At 35.2% G+C, this 27,820-nt stretch overlaps 1 protein-coding gene across 4 annotated transcripts in view; it reads right to left on the bottom strand.

The window, feature by feature from the left end:
• Positions 1-27,820, bottom strand: part of Fas1 (fasciclin 1) — a 312,505-nt gene that overhangs the window by 69,352 nt on the left and 215,333 nt on the right. For all 4 annotated transcript variants that reach the window (XM_069819530.1, XM_069819531.1, XM_069819532.1 and 1 more), the window contains exons 3-6: positions 16,725-17,040; positions 15,266-15,362; positions 8,744-8,921; positions 5,212-5,372 (exon numbers count right to left, since the gene is read on the bottom strand). In XM_069819530.1, the coding sequence (XP_069675631.1) occupies positions 5,212-5,372; positions 8,744-8,921; positions 15,266-15,362; positions 16,725-17,040 (752 nt within the window). The remainder of the gene's footprint in view (positions 1-5,211; positions 5,373-8,743; positions 8,922-15,265; positions 15,363-16,724; positions 17,041-27,820) is intronic.

Genomic DNA, 27,820 nt, shown 5'->3' with positions numbered 1-27,820 from the left:
AAAGTTCTGTCCGCATTCGGGAGGTAAAGCAAGCTTTAGGACTGAAACAGCTGTCCGTGTCTAAGAGTGTCCATAAACGAGAGTTAAATTCATCATTATTTTTACATTATTTCAGTTGGGACATAAAAATCTGTCCGTATATGAGGAGTGTCCGTATCTTGGGGGTGTCCGTAAGGAGAGGTTTCACTGTATGTGTTTCCTAATTTTTACAGAGAAAGCAATGCCCCAGAGTCCTCCTTCAATAGCTGCCACTGTATAACAGTCATATTTACTTAATGCTCAGAAAAAATGTCATACACATATAGGCATGATGGAAATGATATGCAAAAACATTAGGACATAAATAGGAGTGATAGATGATTTATACCACGAGAAAGAAATGTCTTAACATCAATCTGGTCTTGACTTCTAATCCCAGATTACCACCGGGGACAGCATGGTCAAAAAGTGATGGATTTGATTGGATTTTTTAATAAACTGAACTGTTTCAGAAAATCTTACTCTAAGATATCCAGTTCACTGTATTTTTCGCGAAATAAAATACGGAAATATACATAAAATATGTGTGAAAGGACATGATAGCAGGAGCATCAGAGGAAGGAAGGACCACTTACTGCAAGGGAAGATATGGAGGAAACAGAAAACATCTGAGTCAAGTTACTGCCGAGATTAGGGTGCATGAATTTTATCAATAATGTAAATTACAGCACAACCATTGATGACAGCAACAATTTAATTAAAGATTCTTTTCTGGGGCATTAGTGATTCATCAGACTGGAAAATTGCCTTCACCTATAGATAGTCAAGACAGCATACTGCTCTAATCTTTACTGGCACTTGTTCATCTCATTCCTGAGGCCATTTCCAGTCAGAGAGATCTAAGGACACGAGTTTATTTCCAACAGTTACACAAGCTTTTTTTTTTTCCTCTGTCATTTTCAGTGAAAGATCGAAGGACATGAGTCTATTTTCATTTCAGTGAAAAAGCTCCTTGGAAAAGAGTCTATTTTCAATTGTTACACAAGATTTTTTCTTTCCACCATTTTAAGTGGTGAAAGAGATCTAAGGACATGGGTCTATTTCTAATAGTTACACAAGATTTTTTTCTTTCCACCATTTTAAGTGGTGAAAGAGATCTAAGGACATGGGTCTATTTCTAATAGTTACACAAGATTTTTTTCTTTCCACCATTTTCAGTGGTGAAAGAGATCTAAGGACATGGGTCTATTTCTAATAGTTACACAAGATTTTTTTCTTTCCACCATTTTCAGTGGTGAAAGAGATCTAAGGACATGGGTCTATTTCTAATAGTTACACAAGATTTTTTCTTTCCACCATTTTCAGTGGTGAAAGAGATCTAAGGACATGGGTCTATTTCTAATAGTTACACAAGATTTTTCCTTCCACTATTTTCAGTGGTGAGTGGTGAAAGAGATGCAAGGACATGGGTATATTTCCAATAGTTACAAAAGATTTTTTCTTTCCACCATTTTAAGTGGTGAAAGAGATCTAAGGACATGGGTCTATTTCTAATAGTTACACAAGATTTTTTTCTTTCCACCATTTTCAGTGGTGAAAGAGATCTAAGGACATGGGTCTATTTCTAATAGTTACACAAGATTTTTTTTCTTTCCACCATTTTCAGTGGTGAAAGAGATCTAAGGACATGGGCCTATTTCTAATAGTTACACAAGATTTTTTCTTTCCACCATTTTCAGTGGTGAAAGAGATCTAAGGACATGGGTCTATTTCTAATAGTTACACAAGATTTTTCCTTCCACTATTTTCAGTGGTAAGTGGTGAAAGAGATGCAAGGACATGGGTTCTAAGGACATGGGTATATTTCCAATAGTTACAAAAGATTTTTTCTTTCCACCATTTTCAGTGGTGAAAGAGATCTAAGGACATGGGCCTATTTCTAATAGTTACACAAGATTTTTTCTTTCCACCATTTTCAGTGGTGAAAGAGATCTAAGGACATGGGTCTATTTCTAATAGTTACACAAGATTTTTCCTTCCACTATTTTCAGTGGTAAGTGGTGAAAGAGATGCAAGGACATGGGTTCTAAGGACATGGGTTTATTTCCAATAGTTACACAAGATTTTTTCTTTCCACCATTTTCAGTGGTGAAAGAGATCTAAGGACATGGGTTCTAAGGACATGGGTATATTTCTAGGAGTTACACAAGTTCTCCCTCCCCCATTTTCAGCGAAAAAGATCAAAGGCCAAGTTTCAGAATTGCATAGTTATCAAGCAAGTCTTGTGTCTCTGTAGCCTTAGCAAACTTAACTTGCCCAGATATAAGCAATGCACAGTCACGTCAGCTAGTTGGCGCAGTCATCCAGACTCACAATTCACATTTGTGCATTCACTGAAGTGACAAGTGAGCAATACAGAAATCCATAGTAATGTTGGTATGCACAAAGTGTACTAAATACAAACATGTCACTCATGGAGCAATGATTATTCTTTTATACTGTCAAATAAAATATATATATATATTTTTTCAAATTAAAATAAACAATTACACTGCGCAACTCCAACATTCTGTATTGTACAATTCTTTGTTTGAGGCCTTGTAACCCTATGATCTCACCATATAGCTTTTGTTTTGGCTACCCATCTCACAGTCAAGCAAGCGTTAAAATTAATCAGTTTGACAATTACTATGGATATGACCCACGCTTTCATTAAATCCTTATTCAGAAATATGGGCTGTAACTGGGTGAATCACTCCATAAAATGTCATCACATCTTGCATCAACATTTTATCATGATTTCGAAGAGAGGAACATTCTACCTGATCAGTTAACAAAATGTTACAAAAACCACAGCCAAATGCACCCTGAGTAGCCAGGCTTCATCTTCACTGCTTTCCTGTCGTATCAGGCTCTCACAGCTTTCTATTATCAACTGTACAAATACAGCAATAAAAAATACTTTTGGAAATCTATAATTAAAACGAACGATGAGAAAAACCTTTTGGACGGTGAGACACCCAGCTTTGAATTAATTACCTGAGTTTACGTTATTTGAATACTAAACCAAGTTACTGTTCCAGGCAGCCAGTCATATCCTTGCTGAAAGCCGCAGCTCAGTCAGCTGACACCGATTGCAACAGAAGCATCTCAGTAACAGTAACAAACGTACAAGATGTTAATCTCAAGCAATGTATTAGTGGTATAACAACATGAGGAGCAACTATAATGTAATGATAGATAAAAATGCTGTAAAAACGTGGAAAAAGTGAGTTTACCTTGAATGACTGCAGAAGACGAAGTATTATGAAAAGAAAGTCAAGTAAGAAGAATCATAATTAGTGGTTTGTGCATGAAATAGTCTTAATGAATATCAGTTATGTTGTGCAATACGTGACAGCTGCTAGGGATGGAATGCGCACCAAACAAACCTTCAACAGCTAATGGAGCAATGTAAACCGCATATACTTTCTCACTATATAATTTTATGGAATGGCTATTAACAAGTCATCGCGTGCGTGCGTGTATGAAGTAATTTGTATCATATGTTTACTGAGATAAATGTAGTATTTTCATACTACTAATTTCGCTAACTTACTCATCACTGTTCACACGGATTTTGTAAGGTAAATGCCAGATTGGAAATTTATGTACCATGATTCACCACTGCCTTAATCACCAATATCATAAATATTAAAAAACTTAAATTAGTTACATGAATAAACCATCTGTAACACACAACAATAGAAACAAAGTCAACAATAGTAACAACTGCCTACTGACATAGCCAAAGATTCTACACACGCAATATGACCAGAGATGATAAAGCATGTATGAACAAATTAAAAAAAAAAAAACTCAACCAGTAATTTATGAAAAAGCACAAAAATAGAAAAGAACTGTTAGAATGAATTTCAAGCCAATTGCTCTTTTGTGATGTTTTTGTTTTAGTGGTTCCAAATATCCAATTTTCACTATTATAACAAAAATGAAGAAATTTAACATTATTTTGTGTAATATAAGATAATTGTATTGATAGTAAGAAGAGTGAAAATGTAATTTATGGCAAAATTTTAAATCGACGTGCATCATAATAATAATTCCTCTATATTTTATATAATGAGAAAGTAAAAAAAAAAAAAAAATCTAAATTTTGTTTTGCAAAGACACAGCAGCGAAATTACAAAGAGACGTGACAATACATTCAGGGGGTACGTAGCACTCCATCACCAGCAGCACTGTATTGTACTGTATATTGATGTAACTGTACTGAATTATATGGACTGCACTTGTAATATCTATTTTGAGTGAATGGCTGTGTCCATGTGCTTTTCTCAGAATTGTGAAGCCTCTCTCTCGTCAGCACGAGATGACAGTGTTCTCCCATCCACATCAAATTGCAGCTTAACCAGTTGTTGGTTCCACTCACTTCCAATATGTCTTCTAATAATACTTGAGCTCATTCTTTAACTACGGCACTTCGTGTTTTATCTATTAAAAATAAAAAAACAGCCATGATGAACAGTCCAAATCAAGAAAGCAGAATACTGTATTAGTTATTTGTCCGTTATAAATTACCTACTAATTATTTAGCTCATCCTAATTGCAGACAGAAATTGGACAGAATTTTTCTCTGATTAAAATGGTGGTTTCAACATGTGAGAGTACCATTTCCCTTCCAAGACAACAACAAGACTGAGGTTTTTCAAATAACTCAGGTCAATTTGCTCTGCACACGTCAAAAAAAAAAAAAATTCAACTTGTTTTTGCTACGGTACTCAAATAAAATGAAATATTCTCTATCTAGATAATGAAGGATATTTCTGCACGACAGAGTCCTTCCATGTTCGCAAATTAAGAGAAGGGCAGTCAGCATAGCATGGAGCGATAAATAGCCTGTGTTCTTAACTGAGGATCGAAGAAAAGCCTATTGGGCTGTGTTAAGTCGCTCTCCCTATAGAGAAAACTAGATATCTTAATTGAAGTTTCAAATCAAGAATCGAACTCAGATCACCATATGGTAGAAGTTCTGCGTTAGCTAAATTTATAATAATAAAGTCCAGAATTGAAGTCGTACAACAAGTTCCGTAGATCCATACAATCAAGATCTAAGCCCGGGATCCTGCTCAGCATGGCTGCTCCGGAACTAACAACGTGCCAAGCCGCAGTGATGGACTGACAAACAGGCACACAAGGAAACAACAAGAGCCTGCAGTCTGGATCTGTACTTACTTCAAGAAACTGCTTCACTGTCGTGTCCACAACCATCAGAGGTCTGTGGATCAGGTGCACCACTCCATTCCTGACAGGAATGTTGGCCTTCACGATCTCAGCCAGCACCACACCTTCCGTGTGGTTCGGGTCCCCCACTTTTGTATTGCTCTTCACGTAGTCTGTTGGCAGAATGGAAACAGGTCACTCTAATAGTTATGACTAGGAACCGGATTTTTATGTAATATCAAGGTGTGAAATATGTACATATTTATGTAAGAAAAATAAGCTGAATATGTACCAAAATATGTAAAATCATGAAAATATTTAATATCAATATCTGGCAGATATAGGATAGGGAAGACTCTCCAGTTGTGATTTCATAGAGCACCCGACTTTCTTACCGCACACTTGACACATTACTATTTTTCCATCTGTAGTGAAAGCTTCGTCCATCGCAATTCATGATCTTATTTTTGTCTTAGGGTTGAAGATACAGGGGCCATTTTAGTTAGTTACATGCATTTTAGCTGCTCCCTGTAAGAAACAAAGTAGCACTACCTACTAAAACCTCAAGCTATAGGCATTTACAAACTGTTGTTTGAAAAGTGACATTCCTGTCTCATTCAGAAGGGTAGGATTATTCCAGCCGAGAACCATACTTTCTAATTGCTCGGAAAATCCCATTTCCATATAGGTCTACTAAATTTAAAGTGAAGAGGTCAAGCAATAACCTGAAAAGCTATTTATTTTAATCTTTCAAAATCTTTCCAGTTTGTTCCTTTACTCCAGCTTCTTTTCAAATCGTCAGTTACTTTATTGCTGCTCATATCAGACTTGACACGGGTTTTCCATGGAAGGATTAGGACGAGGGTGGGTAAGGCTGCAAATTGCATGGGAACGGCTTGTTAAGACGTGTGCAGAAGAATTATAGTTCGAGACAAATCATGTTGTCCTCGTCCCACTCCACTGCATGAAGGCAACGCTACTTTCTGAGTGATTCTACAATACAAGGTAGTTGTATGAGAAAGATTGCCTTTTGTTCACTCATATTTACAGTGGGTGGTATGGGGTGAGTGCCTCTATTACTTTTTTTTTTAGAGGAGTAAAAAATGAATAAAACTCCTAAATATGTAGATTTATGTAATACCAAGCCATAATATGTAATCTGGGGTAAATATGTAAAAATATGTAGTATCAAATTTTAATATATTAACGGTAATTACAAGATTCCCAGAGATTTGTTATTTATATACGATTAGGTTGAAAGGAATATAATATGTAATTAGATAAAAATCCGGTCCCTAGTGATGACAGATAATTAGTTTAGAGACCAATACAATGATGGGCAACTTCGAGTGTCTGTTACTATTACCCTTTTTGTGGTGACTGAAGAGAAAATCCCCCAACCGCTTGGGTTTCAAACACATCAAACCACAGAAAATTGTTTCGGGTTAATTTTCAAATATGATGACCTAAACTTCAACAATAATTAATTTAAAACATAAAGAATTTCTTACTTCCAGTGTTATATTTATCAGCCTATCCAAAGCTGACTGATAAGATTTTTCTACTTTAAAAACTGCATGTTATTATGTTATTACGCTCACAATTCTTGGTAACAGATGTCACCACAATAACTACTGGAGAGCCCCTAGTGGGGAAAAGTGGGAACATATGAATTCAAAAACTTACTTGTATTCAATAATGATTCCGCCAATGTACCAGTACGAGGTGGAGAAAATGAAATGGCTACCAATTAATCTCAGACCAACCAGTGATCTCAGCAGCTGTCATGTGTAGGGTATTAAAAACCATGGCGAACACTGACAAATTATTAACATGTCCTGAAGCATTCTCACAATGTAAATAATTTTAAATTAAAATACACACTTACTTACTTCCCTATCCTGAGCAAGATTAATCTAGTCCCTACCATCATATCGCACATCCCTCAAATCCATTTTAATAATATATTAGCCTATCCTCCCATCTACGTCTCGGCCTCATCAAAGGTCTTTTTCCCTCTATACGCATTTCTGTTATGTCAAGGGATGGACATAATGTGTACAGTTCTGCGTTGTGTAACTTTCTCGATTCTCTTGTAACTTCATCCCTCTTAGCTCCAAATATTTTCCTAAGGACCTTATTCTCAGACACCCTTAGCCTCTGTTCCTCTCTCAAAGGGACAGTCCAAGTTTCACAACCATAATATAACTGTTTTATAAATTCTAAGTTTCAGCTTTTTTTGGGAGCAGACCGAATGACAAAAGCTCCTCAACTGAATAATAACAGGCATTTCCCAGATCTATTCTGCGTTTAATTTCCTCCCAAGTGTCATTTATATTTGTTACTACACACCAGTGGCGGCCGGTGAGGCATTCTGGTGGTGGTGCCAAAAATGAAAAAAGATTGTACGCAAATTACCCTAGTGAAATTGATAATCGCAGCTCACGTTTGCATTATGTTAAATAAAACATTAATTAAACCAGCTATTTTACCAGGTGTACAGTTAATAATGCATCTAGTAACAGTTACAATAACATTTCCGAAACTAATAACGAAATTTACAGATACAGATAATCAAAACTTTCATAGTATTGTTAGTCAAATACAAATAACTTTTATAACTAGTAAAATTACTGGCAAAAACACACGAGAGAAACAGTGATATAGATAATAAATGAACACGTTTGCATTTTATTTAACAGGCCGATGAATCCAAGGTAGCGGCCTGAATAACACATGTTCATGTCCTGCACAGATCTCATGTATCGTTAACAGAAGCATCAATACTAGCAACAGTGTAGCGATATTTAGTTGCCGCAAAATAAAACAAATATTACACAACATTAACAAACAGTGTTACATAATATGAAAAAATATTTATCTTTCTAAAAAGAACCATGACTATCTCTGCATTTAATATAGTTAACTGGATAATACTTTACACATTCAAATCCAAGTTATGTGCATTGGTTTTGAAATGGCAACATTACATTAACATTTGGCGCGGAACTTTAACTTGTGTTTTCATGCAAGTCTGCGGTTGATGGTTCCTGCCTAACATCTCCAATAACCCTGCCATCTAGCGAAAATTCTGCATTACTGTGCTCTAGCGGGCGGAATATTAACTACTCAGTCAAATCGAATTTGGCTCAGTGTCTGCCATAAGAAACGCATATAAACTAGAATCAGTAGCCTTTTGTACAGTGTTATATGGACGTAGGCTGTGCCACACTGAAGTGGCTCCAACGTTCGGAGAAACGCTGCAAGAGTGCGTCCCGATCTGTGCACGCGCTCATTCAGATGAAATACAAATAAAATGTGTAGAAATAAACTATTACAACTGTTTTTTAGGATATTATTTTTTGTTTCTTTCATTGGCAGTGCCATGGCAAGTTTTTGTATTTGTATGTACTTTTCTACAAGACGCTCATACACAAAAAAAATTCAAAATTGGATGCAAATGACTTCCAGTTACTTTCCTTATTCAGTTAGAGGGTACAATTTGCCTTGCCACTACATCTCATGAGATCTGCTCTCTACTCACAGGAAGTCTTCTTCCCGTCGGTCTGTGTGGTGAATGAGATGGTGACTCGCATGTTATCGGTGAACGCTAGGGTCTCATAGTCGTGGTCTTTCGGGGTGGCGTCTGTGAACAGGACGTGGTTCGGGACTACGTGTCCGTCAATAACCTTCTGGTCGATCTTCTCTGGACGCGGAGTGGGCTGTGGACAGAGCACAAGTCAATCATGAGTGACACATCACAACCAACATGCACGGTTCTTCTAGCGGTTACAATTCCAACCTGATGTGAAGGCACATCTCACATGTGTTACTGCACATGGGACCTTCCCCTCCTCTTTCCTTCCTTCCTTTCGTCCTTCTATCTTCCCCATCTCTTCATTGGTATTTCACAGAATTAACAGATACCAGCAATGATCAGAAGACCGAAAGAATACAATTAGTAGATCGTAGAAGTGTGACTATGTTGTACTGTCCACACTTCACGAGATGATCTCTGCGAGGGGGAATGGTCCTTGCGGGGTAAGAGATGAGGGTAAGGAAATGTACAATAACTTAGCGCGTCTGAAAGAGCAGGCAGATGAGGGGGTGGCATTGACTGGCTGGGACAAAGTTCAGTGGCACTCGACCTGAAAACGTTGGTTTTGCAAACTGTGCAGGCATTTTAGTTACTGTTGAGATTTTATTGTATGACGTTGGTGTTGTGAATACTGTGGATAACAAGTGTAGTTTATATTAAAACATTCTTAAGTCAGATTTTAATTTCTTAAGTTAACTTAAAGATCGTGCCAGATTGCCTTTAATTAGGCAATTATCTTAAATTAGTAATTTAGTTAGACAATGAGTTACGAAGTTGTTTAGTCTGTGAAATATTTAGTTAAGTAGTTTTAAAGCGAAGTAGAGTTCTGTTTGATTTCAATAGTGTCACATATCAGTTATCATGTTGTCAAAGTGTAAAAATGGAAAAACTATGCATAGTGAAATACGACAAAGTATAGTGAATGTAATAAAGATGTGTGATGAAGAAGCAAGGCAGAAGAGATTATTGTGTCCTTTGATGAATGCTACAGAAAGGGCTGCTAAATACGCAGGTATTTATTTATTTTTTGTAATTTAATACTAATTTCATTTACACTGACTGACTTAATAATATTCTCATAATGTCAACATTAAATTATTGAAACTTACAATAACTTCAGTTAACCACGGGCATGACTTCGAGAGGGGAACAAATTTAAAAGTTTAGTTAGCTCAAAAGTATACATGAAGCTTTAATATTTCATTTAAATAACATGCAGCATTATACTCGTAAAAATTTTAATTTCTATATATTAAAAAAAATCTTAATAAATTAAATAATTAAATTAATAAATTAAATTATTATTATTATTATTATTATTATTATTATTATTATTATTATTATTATTATTATTATTATTATTATTATTATTAGTTACTATATTGTAAACCAAACATATAATATTTACATTGACTGGTGTAGTATAACACTGTCACTGAATAATTGCTTTCCGTAATTTAACTTAATTATAGATATAAAATGTAGGCCTATAATATGTAGCCTGTATGAATTAATAATCCGGATACAAAGTTAATGTTTTACTGAGGGACAATGTTTTCACTGTAGTTGATAGCGAAAGTTTAGAGCATACAAACCCGGTTCTGTCTTGATGTTTGGTTGTGAGAGTGAGGGAAAACCTGGCATTCCTTGCTCGGATCATCTCGTGAAATGTGGACACTACTGTAGCTTGTAAACTATTAAATTTTTGTAAAATACAACACTTCACAAGACTTCAAGACTTGCCAATACTTTACAAGTTTTATTGTCAAATCACTTATAATACTTTTAGAAGTCCTTTATTCTCTTGAAAGTAAATCAGAACATGTTCTAATTGATCAAAGACTTGACAATTCTTCGAAGAAATAGACCAATGGGATTCGAAAATATTATGGAAGCAAGAAGCACAAAAAAAACATGATGTCCTGGTCAAGAAAAGTTGATTGCAAGTTAATAATAATAATAATAATAATAATAATAATAATAATAATAATAATAATAATAATAAGGTGAATCTTTCTTTTGTCCCAGCCACTATAGAAACTTGATAAAATACCTTGAAAATGCCTTGGATTTATAATATTGATTAGTAGAAATTGATGTGATCACTGGGAGAGCTGTAAGCCCACTCAATCCACCCTAAATACGTACCTTACTATATACGAAAATCATCGTGCGTGAACGAAGAATACTGCCATATTTCTTTAATGTGACAGTGGGTTTCAGTGTCGCCAACATAGTAATAATACTATACACCTAATCAAACTTAACCTAACCTCTCTCATAATACTATACACCTAATCAAACCTAACCTAACCTGTCACATAATACACACCTAATCAAACCTAACTTAACCCATCACATAATACTACATATCTGTAGTAACATTCCTCACATTTAATATCATTACGTTTTCAAGTATTGCTGGCTTTGCCAATGTGTCCGTTGCTATCTAGTGGAAGTGGGTCATACTAATTCTAAGAAGAATATAGCGACTTTCATAATAATTACATTTTACATGTTTCGTGATATACTAAATGTGTTAATGTAGTAATAATTCTATATATATGGTACAATAAGATTTGAAATGTGTTGTGGTTGTGATAAAAGTATTGAAAATTAGTTTATAGCATCACATGGGCAGTGATAAAAGTGTGCAATATTCGTTTAGTGGCTGTTGGATGCTCTAGACTGACCTAGTTAAATTCTATTATTGTTATTATTATTATTATTATTATTATTATTATTATTATTATTATTATTATTATTATTATCATTATCATCATCGTTAATATATATTTACAACTTCGATAGTGGGATGTAATGTTAGAATCATGACATTTATATTAATTTTAATTAATGATTTCTAGTTCTCTTTGGTTTGGAACACAGAATTGTCAACACACAATATATTTTATCACGAGACGTCACTGGCATACTTCCACCATTTCAAGCAACTATATACTATGTGCCTTGCGAGAGGAAGCCAGTCATGTTTGTCAAAGAACTTACCAAGTGTATTAAGAATTTTATTATTAACACGTTTCTTTATCTGAAGGAATTAACAGTTCTGTTAAATTAATTCCGATTAATCAAGCTAAATAACTTCAATTTTCTAACTTCGAATATAATAAATCACTCAGCACTGTTTAATCATCATGTGAAGTGAAACGTTTTGTAATTGTACACAAGGATTTCGATAATGCCATCAATTTTGACATCTTTACGAAATTGGAACGAAGACTTGTGAAATCACAGCAATGAACTCTTGTTACTGTTTACCGAGTCTGTTTGCCGCAAGCTAATTTTAATTTGAAATACTTGTTATAAACGCCACTTGGTACATCGAGTAATTCCCCTTCATTCAGTTTGTATTGCGAGGGTCAGCACTTATCTTCCTACAGTGTCCTAATTACACACAAGAACACGATATCCAAGGGCAAGAACCAATCTTGTGTAATGTCTACATGTTCATTTTTTTTAGAGGGAAGAAAGTGGACAACAAATTAATTTGTGTAGCAGGTTTTCCCCGTCATAAACACAGTTCAGCGTGAATAAAAGGTGCGTTTGAAAAATTCATGGCCTGACATATAGATGACACTGAAAACAGATCAGCAATGCCGCCATTGTTAGTGGTTATTTTACATTAGTTGAAGCATGAAAAATCATAATTTTCTGTTCACTACATTTTGTGTAGTTTAATAATTATTATGAATTTGGGGTGCCAAACAGATTGGCAGAAGTGGACTGTCGTACTGTCATTAAATATTTCGTAAAATGAGAATGAGTCCAAAAAAAATTAAAGTGTTTTAGACAATGAAAGAATGAGCGACACTAAACATGACCGAGAGAGTGTGGAAGTTGACCCCTGAAGTGGATATCCAATAACAGAAACAAGCAAAAAAATCATAGAAAAAAATTCACGATATGGTGTTGAATGACTGTCGACTGAATGTGCGGGAAATTAGCCTGGTTATGCATATCTCAACGGAATGAGTGTGCCTAATCAACTAATTATACAGGACCCATACTTTTAATTTTGTTACATTTTTGCTAGGTTATGAAATTTCGTTTGAATTATTGATAAAGTCTGGAAAAATAATGTCATATTACAGCCTGAGCTATACAGAAAAAAATGCACGATAATATAGAGTTTAAATCCTATTGATAATACATTAACTTCCAAAGAGAGTAAAGAATAAAGATAAGCATATTGCATAATACGTAATACGAGTACATACTACTTTAGGAAGTATCAGGTGACGATGACGACATTGAAGATTGGTTGGACAGGGTCTTGAAACATGAATAGGGAACTTTTAAAATGAGCAAAAAATTACATTTTCACAATTTTTTTTTTACATTCGGGACAAATCCAGGACACAGGACACACCATTAAAATCCAGAACAATCCTGGGAAATCCAGGATGCCTGACAACCATATTTGGCATCAGGATTCATTTCCCAATGAACTCGCTTCTCGTTTACAGTAGCATGACCTTGACCTGACTTATGCCACTTTTCCCAGGCACTGCAGATATTGGGGCAAAAAATCAACACAAAATATTGCTCTTAAAAATTAACACCATGAAAACAGGAAAACTTTTGCCCTTACTGAGATGAAAACTTGAGGTCGCTCTTGGTCTCAAAATAATCCAAGCCATGCAACAGAGCTTATCTGGAACTTAATTAAATGACTACAAAGGGCTTAGACTATAAACTGCTGCATACTTTACGACTGTAGCACAGTCTACTATATACAGTCGCGAAGCTTGAGGTGTTTTTTTGCAAATCTCGTGATAAAGTGCTCCAAGCGGTTAGCAACTAGAAACAATAGACTGTCCATGGTCGACTTTGGACTGTGTCGTATTTCTATCGAGTGATAGCTCGTTGATATTTCACATTGATGCTTGTGAAATGTTTGTTATTGGTTGTAATGAATATGTTAATGGCTAAAATATAATAATTGGAATAATAATATGGGACAAGGAGGAGACGTTTGTAGTGCTATAAATTGTAGCAACAGTAAGAGAAAGAGGCCAGAGTTATCCTTTTTCCGATTTCCGAAAGATTCCTGGGTTTCCACAAGAATGCTGTGCAGAAACAAAACTCTTAATTTTTAAGTTCTTTGTGGCTGTTAGAATACATTATATCCTTAAATTTCACAATGAAATGTTTGTCTAACCGAAAGGACATTAGATACCGGTTAAAGTTCTGTCACTTAGGCTGCTAAATTTCCAGAGAAATAAAGGTTAGGTCTACTTTTTTTTTCAGAGGATATATTTTTAATTGTAGCTATTAATTTTGTTATTATTTTTATTATTTTTATGTGTTATTTTACTAAAGACGTAGAAAAATTAAGTTTGTTTTAATGAAATTTATTGATCACGTTTTATTTTCAATTCTGGTGGGATTATTATTGCTATTGCTTATCGTAAGATGAAGATTACATTTGCTTAGGCCTACTTTTTTTTTCAAAGGATATGTTTTTAATTATAGCTGTTAATTTTGTTATTTTTATTTGTTGCTTTACTAGAGACGTAGAAAAAGTCTGTTACAATAAAATTTATTGATCACGTTTTATTTCCAATTCTGGTGTGATTATTATTGCTTAACCTCATCCCACTTTGTTAACTACGTAAGCCTACACTACAAGTACCGGTACACGTAAGTTACTCCATTAATTCATATTTCCATTATTATTGTTGTAAAGGAAAATGCAAATTAATATTTATTGGTTTCATAGTTAATTATCGCTATAATCTTGAATGAGTGAAGCCATTATAGTAAATTTCAGTTCGTTTTGCACAAACAAAAATTATATTAACTTATTTCTTACAGGTATCTTCGAGTTTATGGTGGAATTTAATATACTTCATTAAAATGATAAATTAACTTTATGCATTTAATATTTCAATAATGGAAGGAAGGTGTTAATTTTTCCAAAAGAACCCTACAACGAAAGTGTAACATATTTTGTCGTCTGCTAGGAGAGAAATCTGCGATGATGAGGCGATAGTAGCGATCCTGGTGGTGGGCAATTACCCATGTTTGCATTTTTACTACATATTAAGCTTCGCGACTGTATATAGTAGACTATGACTGTAGTATGATAAGAACAAGGTCATTGACTTTCCTTGATTAGTAGTGCAGCTGGCACTCCTGTCCAACAAATACAGAGTAAGCAGAGATGTAACTGTGTGCAGTTTACAGTTACTGCTAGGTAAATTCATTGTTATATATTGAATGAACATTTTGGTACAATTTTGTTTAACCATAAATTTACTTTACTTTATGGTCTTCGAAAATTATTTAACTTATGTCACTCTTTCACCATCTTCCTTGGAAGTTCGCCAGTGCCGTGACCTCCATGTTTGCCTCTCTGTGTAACTACTACCTTGAAGTAACAGAGTTCGTTACCAGACCCTGGACTGCAAGAATGTGCTGATGACCAACAACAAAGCGATTCACCTTGAAGCCCTCGTCTACAGGGATGAAGAACGTGTGTTTGCCTTCTGCCAGGAACACATTTCCTTTGTTATTCTGGTTCACTCGCTGCCGGAATGACCTGCAACATCAATTCATTTGGACTGAATTCAATTACAAACTCCTTCAGATGTTCCTGTGTACTGCCACATGCATCATTAATGATGTGAGAAACGCAAATGGCTGGCGCTCACGAACTTTTGTATTGTTTATTAATGTGTAAAAATACCCACGACGAATGATGTGAAGTATGAAATGTCCTGACCTGACCTAACTTAACCTACGATGGAAGAGTACTTCGGTACATTGAAATAATATATAACTTAACCTAACCTAATCTAACCCAAATGAAAAGGTGCAATATGCAATAATCTGATCTAACCTAACTTAAACTAACCCAACCTACCAGAATGAAAAAGGTGACGTATGCAATGGCGTAACCTGACGTAACTTAACTAAACCAACCCACCAGAATGAGTAATTCGACGTATGCAATGACCTAGCCTAACCTAAGCTAACCCAACCTATCAGAATGAAAAAGGTGAAGTATGCAATGGTGTAACCCAGCGTTTCTCAAACTTTTTTGAAGTGGAGACCACTTTTTTAAAGTCATTACAGTTCTGTGGACCACCTTACTCTTGTTCCCTTCGAAAGCAAATTTATAATTTTTGTAGCATATTTTAATACCAGTATACTTATATACTAAAATATAATTAAGGTTCGATACTTTGGTAGTTGTTATGAATTCGGGTAGTCCCTGGCTGGGTTACAGGCGCGGCGCCAAATGTGCAGGGAAAAGATGGCGAGAAACACCATATTCATAGTGCTTTAAATCCCTCTTTTGTTGCGAGAGTAGAGTGGCAAGTCGGTAGACGGGTAGGGTAATAAATTTCATAAAATGTCAGTACTGGGAGAAAAAGTGAAGTTCGATAGCCATGTGCCACTTTCAAACTCTGAGAATTTAAGCTATAGTGTGATATGCAATTCGTTTGAATTTTATTTTTTCTTCTTTCTTTTTTGAAGGACACAAGGGCAGGCCTCGAGGACCACAGGTGGTCCGCAGACCATAGTTTGAGAAACGCTGGTGTAACCTAATCTATCTTAACCTAAGCCAACCCACCAGAATGAGTAATTCGACGTATGCAACGACCTAACCCAAACTAACTCAACTTACCAGAATGAAAAAGCTGAAATATGCAATGGTGTAATCTATACCCGTTTCTTTTTTTTTTTTTTTTTTTTTAAGATGGGACGTGACATTAGCGCTGCGATCGGAAAAACAACTGAGTATCACATCGCGTGTTGGCCTGTTGCTATGGTAACAAAGGTTGAGTTGCCAAAATTACATTTATTGTGCACACAATGTTAGCATTGATACATTTTGTCCAGAATGGTAAGGTCAGGTATCCTAACTCAACCCAACGTACACAAGACTAATTGGTACCTGACTCGATGGTCCTCGAAGTCCAGGTTCTCAGACTGGTTGAGGAACTGGAAGGCGTCGGGGTTGTAGATCTGGGGCGTGTCCTCGTTGGCGGAGCGCATGGGCACCAGCACCTGGTCGATGACGTGCAACACCTGCTGCTTGTTGTGGTGGTTGGTCTGCACGTAGTTGGAGCGGTCCTGCAGCACCCGAGCGTTGTTCACGTAGATGTCGTCCCTGTGATGGCCCTTCACGCGCGTCACCCAGATCGGAGGGTTGCCCTCCAGCTCCGACAGCACCTTGGACTCCAGCTTGTCCAGGGGCTTCGCCAGGTTCGCTGCAACACGTGTCAAACAGCTGTCATGTCTGAGTCCTTTCCTTTCTTACGCGTGCTCAGAATGGAAGATCAACAACGGTGGGGTGTGATTCTCAAAATCTGTAATTTTGTAGCTACAACGGGTTCGTCGATGGGGAAAGTAAAAGATGGAAGGAAATTTTGAAAATAATTATTTTGGATGTAACAGGAGATAACTTTTCAATGCGACACATAAAGGAACAGGTCACGCATATTTTAAAGCTTTGTAAAAAAAAGAATACACGGGAAATATGAGAAAGTAAGTTTGGTGTTGAATATTTAATATCAGGGATGCAAAACTAAGCCCAGTTGTGGCATACGTCACAAGCCTGATTACGTCATTCATCCATTTCCTCAATATGAACATAAATACTCATGAATGTAGAAAAAACTGACTCAGGATAAATCATGATATTTTGGCAAAATTCGGGACAAACTGGCAGCCCGAAGTGTCTACAAAAATCGAGGACAGGAGGTCTAAATTCGGGACTGTCCCGGAAAAATCGGAATGGATGGTCACTAACGTAAGTAACTGTGCAATGTGTAGCTTAGGGTTATGACTTTTTTTACTTTTTGCAAAATAATTGATTTCCTGTATCATAAATTGATGAACTTTTGCTAAAAAATAATGAAGGTTTTAATTCTATTTAATTATTAAAAAAGTCACCCCCCCCCCAACACGAATTTTATAAAAAGTATTATAGGCTAAGCAAGTAGTAGCACTTTGACTTTCTGCAGCTTCTAGAACTTTCTTGAACATGCTGGAACTTTCTGCAACATTCAGGATGTTTCTACAAGTTTCTGGATTGTAAAATCTTCTAGAGCCTTGAGGAACATTCTGGAACTTTCTAGAACTCTGTAGTTGGTGTGATGACATGAAATTTCTATTTCATTTAACTCGAGTTTTCCGCTTTTCTAAAGAAATTGAAAGACTTACGCAAGTGAAGTTTCAGAAAATATCTAATTTAAGGTAAGTATTAATGTTTGAAATGGCGTTTTTATGACTAAAATTTTCTTTGTAATAATGTTAGCTGCAAAATCCTAGTACAGAGCATTGTACGCATAAACAGCAATAACTCAGTGAAAGAAATTTCAAAATTGAGTAATTTTTAGAAAATATATGGCATTTTGCAAGAAATAGAATTATTTTTAATTAATTATTTTTTTAAGGAATCAAAAAGTGAAATTGAAGTTTCTGATATATGGTTATGTTAGTCTACTTTCATATGTCGTCTGATAAGTATCTTAAAAAGGTTGGTTAAAAAATGTAGATTTTCCTCCAAAACGTTAATACATACCTTAAGTAATGCAAGATAGAATTCCCGAGCAATACTAGCTCTTTTGGCATTTATTCTCATACCAGAAGAAAAGACTCACTACTCGAAATTTGTAGATTCATCTCTTACAGATGGGCCGACTAAAAATGTACAATGCAGATTATTATCAGAAGCTATGTAGCAGCTTGCAGGTTCATGAAAAGGTATCGAGATTGGAAATTTCCAGAACAAATCAGTGTTCAGAACGAGCAATCAAGTGCCTTCAAGTAAAAAGGAGAAACTTCAGCTTAGATTTATTTTGTCTACCAAAACATAACAGTTGTATATTATGCTGTAATTATGCTAAATACTTCACAATGTTTTTTTTAAATAGCTATTCGTACATGTAGAATTCATAAGCGAGTTTGTAATTTTGTTTTGTTTTGTTTTGTTTGTTTGTTTGTTTGTTTGTTTTTTTTTGTAATTCCTTATGCTATGCTATAGCAATAAACTGTAGGCCTATTATCAATAAATAGTGCTTCAAAAACTGAATACATACTATACAATTACATCAGTAGAACTGAAAAATAACGGTTTTAAAATATTTTGATTTTCTTGCCCTTTCAGCATATACGCTAACATTGAATTTTCGTTTCGGAGGGGACCTTTTTCAGGAACTCAACCAAATTAATACCTTTTTCATTACTAGCTAAAGTTAACAGGAACATGGGGTTACAAAAAAAGTCATAATCCTAATGTAGTTATTATAAAAGAGTAGCTTAACTAGGGACCGGGATTCGAAGAGACAACAATGTTTCATTTACTGCTGAGTTATGTGTGAATTACGTCAAAATTGCTAATTCCCTATTTATATAGGTATGTAGTACAGTATATAATATTGACTCAAAAAATTAATTCTTCACAGTAAGCACAGTAATGGAATATTAAAATACAAAATATTTTTCCTTGGAAGTTTTCCCACCAGTTTAGCAGATTCTAGGAGTTAGTTAACAGGAGTCCGGCACACTACGTTACAATGGTAACCTCCAGTGTTGTAATTTACGCCAAATAAAAGTATTTGCTTTGCTCACCTCGTTGATAAAATGGTTTTTAGCGTTTCACCGACGAAACAGGAAAATAGTTTCATGGATGGAAGGGGAATATTGGCCGATGGGGTTGCATGTACGCTCTGGCGCACTCATACACGCACGCACGCACCCATGTGCACAAATGGAACGATACCTGGGATTTCTGATGGAAAATGTAGTCTGGTAGCGATGAACTAACAACGAACTTCGAATGTAGTGGATTTTAGCACGACATGACATTGAAACTAGAATTCCTCGATAATAATTGAATATTAGAGTTGTAAGACAGAGGATCCAAACATGGCCTACCTTGTTGCTTAATCCAATAAAGGTTTTTCTTCCAGTAAATTCAAGTTATCAGCCTTTCCTTATCCCTTAGTGATAAACTAGCTTGTAATAATTTTTATGTTTTATATATCTGTGGCTTGGTTCTAAAAGGGTCAATGTCAAAAATGTTTTAGTTTTGAGATAAATGGGTTTGAAGTTTGCTTATTTTGTACAGTGAACCTGTGACATTGGCTTGTGAATGCTCTGTGCCTTCCACATTAACTGCAGCAGACGTTGACCCTTTTAGTATATGGAAGAACAGGCCGAGATAAGCTCGAAAGTGTATATAACTCAAAAGTGCAAAAAATTGACATTGGCCCTTTTAGAACCAAGCCACAGATATAATAAATTATATTACAAAATAATATAAAACAATATACAATTATATATAAAACTTGTTTAATATCTGGATGCAATATAAGGTCAATGGTTTTCCTTCTCGTAGGAGATTTGTTTTTCCATTGTCAGTGCTATAAAATCAATACATCATTATTTTAATTGTTGATGGGGGTTAACGTCTCAATTCTCATTATAAAGGAACTCTAGAGTCTAGATATTACAGATAATGACGGATTTATTATTTCATCGACCCAATTTATTTTTATTTGAGTGCATTTTGAGTACTTAGATGTATTCATTATTGTATGTTAATGAATGTCATGGTTGGATCCAACCAATCAGAAGGGGTAAGAAAAAAAACTAGAATAACTAGTAAACATTATTGTAAATGTACTTAGAAACATCTTTCGACTGACATTGATAGTGCGTTTTATTCTGATTGACAAAATAAAGTAGTTTGAAGTAGGTAACAGTTGGGTCTAGTAAATTCGTTTCTTGGTGACTAAGGGTACGTATAAGACGAAGCCTGGTTCGTTACCGAGTTGGTCGCTCGTAACCTAGTACGAGTAGGTCCTTGGGCAGAAAGTCGGGGTGTACAAGACGGAGGAGCCTGGCTGTTTACCGAGTTGGTCGCTCGTAAGCTAGCTGATGGCTGGGCAGAAGAAGGTCGAGCTGATCGGAACGAAGTCTGTTTGCGCCTGCCAGTCAGTGTAGCTGACCTTACTCTGCTTTTTCAAAATTGTCTTTAAAAACAATAGCAATTTATAAAAGTGCCAGGATGGATTACACTGGTGTTGAGGTTCTCCTAAACGTATATATTAGGGTATTTTAGTACGGAAGTAAACATTATTTATAATTCAACTTTTCTGGAAAGCGTCATAATAAAACCCTTTCATTAAATCCCATGTAATTCATTCCGATACACATAGAGCATTGACAGAATAATATGTATTAATTGCCAAAAGGTCAGTACCGGTAATTATATCGCTTCTAAAATAGTCACTTTCTGTAAAATATCAATTATTCATTTACAAAGTTACTTATTATTGGTATCCATTTCACACCACCTCATTCAAGTGCCGAGATCAAGAAAGCTTGGGGCTCTATCTCCATGCCTCCCAAGTGCCTTTATGGCATGTAAATGAGCTACCTTTACCTTTATTAGTAGACCTCGGAATTTAGGTAAAAACCTATTTTGTTCCTCATTATATATACAAAAGAAAAGTTGTATATATACGAATTATGGAAATATATGTTCGAAAATGGTGGTCCTATACAACCTAAAAATACCTAATTTCACGTTAGAAACTATTTTTACCTAATTTTACATTTTCCAATTTCTACAGTTGGTAATATGGAAACGCTGTGTAATTCTGTATGCCAGTCGTGCCTTGACAACAATCGCAGCATAGTTCGTCTCCTCTATTCCTTACAGTGTGAGATTTCAGAGCGAAGACATTGTATTTAGTGGAAAGTAAAACATGCCGAAACTACCGAGTAGCAGATTATCTCTGATTCGGCAATGGATATAATAATTTCCTAATTTCTCAACGGATGAAAGAATTATTCATTGCGATGTGTGCCATAAAGAGGTGAGTAAATTTTATAAATTTGTGTAACACTTAGCATTACGTTAAGAATAATCGAAAATGTAGGATACTCCATGTAGTGAGTAGCCTGTAACTAAATAATTCGGAAAAGGTATTCTTTTTATTTTCTAAATTTCTACACTGATGCAGCCCGTACATGTTTGCTGCCATTAAATTATTTAAAGTATTTTACCCTGCCTTGCTCCATATTGCTTGTCTTGCCCATGCCATGAATCGCGTAGGTAGCTGAGACGATACGGCTTGAATATCCACAAGTGAATAAGCTGGTTTCCACAATTAAAAAGGTTTTTATCAAAGCACCTACGAGGATTCAATTATTTCGAGAGCAACTTCCCAATGTGCCACTTCCACCAGAACCTATTCTTACCCGATGGGGAACATGGTTACAGGCCGTGGAATATTACAGCAAGCATTTGGAGGACATTAAGAACTTTGTTTTGAAACTGGGGGAGGATGCAGTGAGCATTACTTCAGCTAAAAAACTTCTGCAGGACCCAACAATTGCCCGGGATATTGCATTCATCAAATCACATTATGTATTTCTGGTCCCCATTATTAATGCTCTAGAGTCTTCAGGCAAACCCGTCTACACGCAACTGGGATTCATAGAAGAGGGGTGACAGAAAAAATCAACTTGGTTCCTGGTTATGTTGGTGAAAAAGTTTCTGAAAAACTCAAATCAGTGCTTCAAAAAAACCCAGGACTGACAGTTCTCCGCACAGTTGCTGACATCTTGGCTGGCAAAACACCTGAACATGAATGTGCTGTTCCCTTGCATCTAATACCAACATTTAAATATGCTCTGGTGTCATCAGTTGATGTGGAACGCTCATTTTCGGCATATAAGATGGTGTCATCTGAGAAGCGATGCAGTTTCTCAATGGAAAACTTAGAAAAGGCGTTAGTTGTTTACTCTGGCTCTAATTATGGACATGTACAATGAAATAATATCAAATGTTTCGGCTAATTTGTAATGGGAAATGAAATAATGTCATTTTTTGTTCACCTATTTTTGTAATTTTAGAACCTATTTTGATTTGTGATAGAACCTATTTTAGGAACCTAATTTAAGATTTTTAGGACCTAAAAGTCCGAGGTCTATTTATTAGTATCCATTTCAACTCTTCCTTCATCTCACAATTTCACAATAAGATATGGGCTTTGATGGTCGGGTGGAGCCTGATTCCAAAATTTGTAAACGTTAATTTTATCCTACCGAAAAATTGTTTTTAGAATTTAAAGTCTTGAAAAATGCATCAAATTTATATCAATGCATTATTAAATTTGATATATAAAAATCATATATTTTTCAGATCATATACTCACAAACAAAACCAAAAGCATGAATACAATACGTTTGTTGGAACCAAGTGTTTAACGAGCACTGCTTTCAACCAAAGTACTAATATCTGCCCTAGAATTTATAACAAATTAATAAAGAAATACGCAAATTTATCTCCAACAGTTTAAAATTTAAAAATGTATGTAAGCAATTTGTTATAAGTAATTATTAATTTTTAGATGTTATTACTGTATGTTGTAATTTATGCGTCTACATTTTATTATGTATCGAATTCTACCCTGAGCACGAGAACACTCTCTTTTAGGGGCGTGCCAGAATGTTGTAAATTTACAATTTCTTTGTATTGTACTTTTCTGACAATAAATATTATTATTATTATTATTATTATTATTATTATTATTATTATTATTATTGGAGACTCCAGAAATACATGTATAGTGTTAGTTGGGAGGCTGGAGGGAAAACGACCTTTGGGGAGGCCGAGACGTAGATGGGAAGATAATTTTAAAATGGATTTGAGGGAGGTGGGATATGATGATGATAGAGACTGGATTAATCTTGCTCAGGATAGGGACCAATGGCGGGCTTATGTGAGGGCGGCAATGAACCTCCGGGTTCCTTAAAAGCCAGTAAGTATTATTATTATTATTATTATTATTATTATTATTATTATTATTATTATTATTATTATTGCCGTCACGGTGGTGTAGTAGCTAGAGCATTGGACTCATAATCCTGTGGACCCGGGTTCGATCCCCGGCGTACCTCCGATTTATAACTTGTGTTGGACAACATAATTATTGTTACTAGAAGTATTCTGTATTTTGCATAAAATGCCATTGCAAGTCGTTTGTTCAAATACTTCAGAGCCGCGCCTGAACCATGGATTCCTTACACAGTATCAACACCCTCAGCTAACATCCCTGAAAACCCTCTGGAAGTTTGTCGGCAGAGTTCGTAATCATTTTGTATTTTTAATTCTGAATGAATTTTTAAATAAAATATAGGCTAATTATATTTGAGTACAGACATTATAATCTTGGGTATGCGCCTGTAGGAACTGATCCACTGCTAGGCCCGTAACACACTTGGCGAGTTTTCACCAGCGAGAAATGTGTTGCGAGAAAGAGGCGAAGAGCCTTCCTCCACACACTTGGCGAGTTCTCGCTATCACAGATCACACCTCGCTGTGATCATCTATGCACTGCCTTCATGCAGAAAGCATTTTTCTGATTATAGTAATCACTCGTTGGGGGAAATATTATAGGTTATGTATTTACGTATATTGTCGTACTTAAATATATAACCTGTAAGTATATTGTCGTACTTTACAAATTACGTACGAACGCTTTGTTGAATCTGAGTATTCAGATGATGAGGAAATGGAGTTACATGAACATACTTTGTTAATGAAAAGAAAATGTAGGCCTAAAATTAAAGCCAGAAATATCTGAAAATCACATTATATCTTACGAAAATAAGGGCGAGTTTTGGACACTGGTTTCGATTTGAATGATGATACGTTTAGGCGTTATTTCAGGTTGAATGGACCTCCGTTTTTTGCTATTCATGATATGATAGAGGATTCTTTGCTATGTTCTGATTAAAATTATGTAAACTGTTAAGACGTATACATACATTATTTCAAATATTTAATTGATGCTATTAAATCTCATCAAAATAAAATATAGCCCTATTTATTTTCAGATATCTAATATTTGTCTCCAGATTTCTTCCTTTAAGTTCCGTGTTTTCATAGTTTTCATCTCATGTATCATATAAATAGGCCTACGGGTGACATCGTACAAGTTCGATAAGTTGACTGCAATTATCAGCCATCTTTCCTCATTTTCAAATAAAAACAATACAATTCATCGCCACCTGTGATTTCTTTTTCTACATTCAATCGTCATAAAGAGTATAAATGTCAAACATCTTTGATAAATGTGTCGAGAAAATTCGCTGAGCTACCGATTCCAGTGAGAAACTCGCGCGATGTTTTTGCCTCGAACGAGAATCTCTTCCAGTGTGTGGACGTCCATTTGAATCCATGTTATCAATCTTTGAATTTTCTCACAACACATTTCTCGCTAGCGAAAACTCTTCAAGTGTGTTACGGGCCTAAATCACATACAACGACTACGTGCTGTGGTCTGTGCTTCCTCTAGGAACGCTCAATTGCTGATTGACTTGCAGAGCAAAACAACAGCCTCGTCCCCTCACAACTGGCGCTGTTTATGGTTAATATGGAAAGTGCAAAAGAAAGCGTTTTAGAGTTCAGGTTTTCGAGAACAATTGGTTTGACACGACTTCCCTTTGAAAGCGCCTTGTGCCTGTTTCCTCGCAACAATTAACCGCAGGTCACGTGCAATTACAGCTGCTTCCACTTCATTCCGCAGAACAAGACATCTCGGCGGCGGCGGGGGGAGAGTATAACAAGTCAACTTGGAACTGCTGACGAAGTTCATTTAGCTCAGCGGCACTCACTATAAATTTCAGAGGAGAGTCAAAAGTCAAAAATAGTAATTTGGCGAGAGCCACAATGCCATTCACAATATTGAAGCTAAAAAAGATTTTTAATTATGACATTATTATTATTATTATTATTATTATTATTATTATTATTATTATTATTATTATTATTTATTCCCCCCCCCCTCGCTGTTATTTATACTCGCTTTAACATCTCTGGTCATATCGCGAGTTAATCTTTGGTTGAAATCCGAAGGCCTATGTACTATTGTTGAGACTGGTTCTATTGTTGTGAACTAGATGGCGACTGTATGTGTATTACTGATTTGCTATGAATATGATTTCGGTGATGAATGAGGCCGGTGATATTCAGGGATATTGTGGCCCGAATTTCCTGGCATTTGCCTTACGGTTGAGGAAAAAGCCTGAAAAACCTCAACCAGGAAATTCAACCCGACCGGGAATCGAACCAAGGCTCTCTGTATAGGAGACCAGCATGCTGACCCCTACAGCACAGATATTATTACTATTATTGCCGTTGTTATCATTATTTCAACATAAAGTAACAGAACAAACACATTTTGTTGGTATTTTTCAGTTAAAGGGCGGACTCTGCTACTCTTGTACAAGATCATATCAATACGAGCAGTTGGACTTACTTTAATCCACCTGTAATCTGTTTTGCATATTTTGGAAAGTCAGAAAATGAAGTGTCACATCAGCTAGAAGGCATTTCTTAATAGTCTTCGCAACGGTAAATGGCTTAATTTCTGCTACGTGTTAAGCTGTTATTGTTGTCAGTGTGTTTTTATGTACAGTACAGAGGAATAGATTACCTTCTGTTAAGATATTACGGACATTTTTCACATTTTCAGTTTTTCTATCTTCGATTGGGGATGTTTCGGATACTTATCAATATTTTAATGCACGCTATTGTAATATATATTAACTCTAGCAATACGAACGGGTGTTACTTTGTGTCCACCGTGTCCAAAATTTATATTTAAAATAAGTAATTGATATATTAAAAATATGAAAATATTATTTATTGTCGGTTATGAACAATTCTATCTTCATCGTTTTCACCGATAGTTTTACTGAAATACGAAAATATGTCTAAGTGGACAAGAAAATTCCCGCTTGTTGTTGTTCGAAAGAATACAATGATATTTCTATTATTATAGTGCATGCTATTTACTGATTAAAATACCGGTAGTGTTCAAAATTAAACATGTTTGTAGTAAAACTATGGTCTGTTCAATGTGAGGACCGATGTGAAGAAACTGATTCGTAACATTTTCCAGGCTATGTTGAAGTAATGTGTGAAGTAGTGATCACAAAATACATGTTATTCAAAATACCTTGGTATTCCTAGGGTTAAGATAGAAATGTTTATAATACATTATTATACCAAGATATAGGCCTAATAAGCATGAGACATGACACAACCTTTTTAAAGAAAACAAATACGTGTTGTTGAAAACCTTGACTGGCAGTAATGATTAGGGCTAGAATTCTTATGTAAATAAATAAATAAGTAAATAAATAAATAAATAAATAAATAAATAAATAAATAAATAAATAAATAAATAAATAAATAAATAAATAAATAAATAAATAAATAAATAAATAAATAAATAAATCTATACTAATAATAAATCTGTAGCCGAAATTTTTCTGGTAATTTTCGATTTTCCAAAAATAATTGGTCCTAACATATATAATTAACCACGCTGAAACCGAAAATCGCTTTTTTGAAATTTTTGTTTGTATGTCTGTCTGTCTGTCTGTCTGTATGTTTGTTACCTTTTCACGCGATAATGGATGAACGGATTTCGATGAAAATTGGAATATGAATTATGTTCGTTGTAACTTAGATTTTAGGCTACATGGCATTCAAAATACATTATTTAAAAGGGGGGTTATAAGGAGGCCTGAATTAAATAAATCGAAATATCTCGCTTATTATTGATTTTTGTGAAAAATGTTACATAACAAAAGTTTCTTTAAAAATAATTTTCGATAAGTTTTATTCCTTGAAAAATTTTGATAGGACTGATATTTAATGAGATAAATGGGTTTTAAAATTAAAATAACTGCCATCTAAGGCCGTGTAATGAATTAAAAAACAAATGACTTCGTCTATAAGGGGCCTTGGACACAACAATCGAAAGCTATGAAAGATAGCCTACAGAGAATGTTTCTGTGTTTGTATGAAGTAATATCGGAAGCTAAATTAACCGATTTGTATAATTAATTATTAATTCACCATTGGAAAGTGTAGTTTCTCTAAATGGACATAATGCTATAATGTTATTACAGTAACTTCTGAGTGAATCGAGGACAGGAAAGATTAAAAGCTTCTTA

This window comes from Periplaneta americana, chromosome 2 (genome assembly GCF_040183065.1).
Source record: "Periplaneta americana isolate PAMFEO1 chromosome 2, P.americana_PAMFEO1_priV1, whole genome shotgun sequence".
NCBI lineage: Eukaryota > Metazoa > Arthropoda > Insecta > Blattodea > Blattidae > Periplaneta > Periplaneta americana.
Note: the sequence above shows the minus strand (reverse complement) of the source record. Positions and strands in the feature narration are given on the sequence as shown.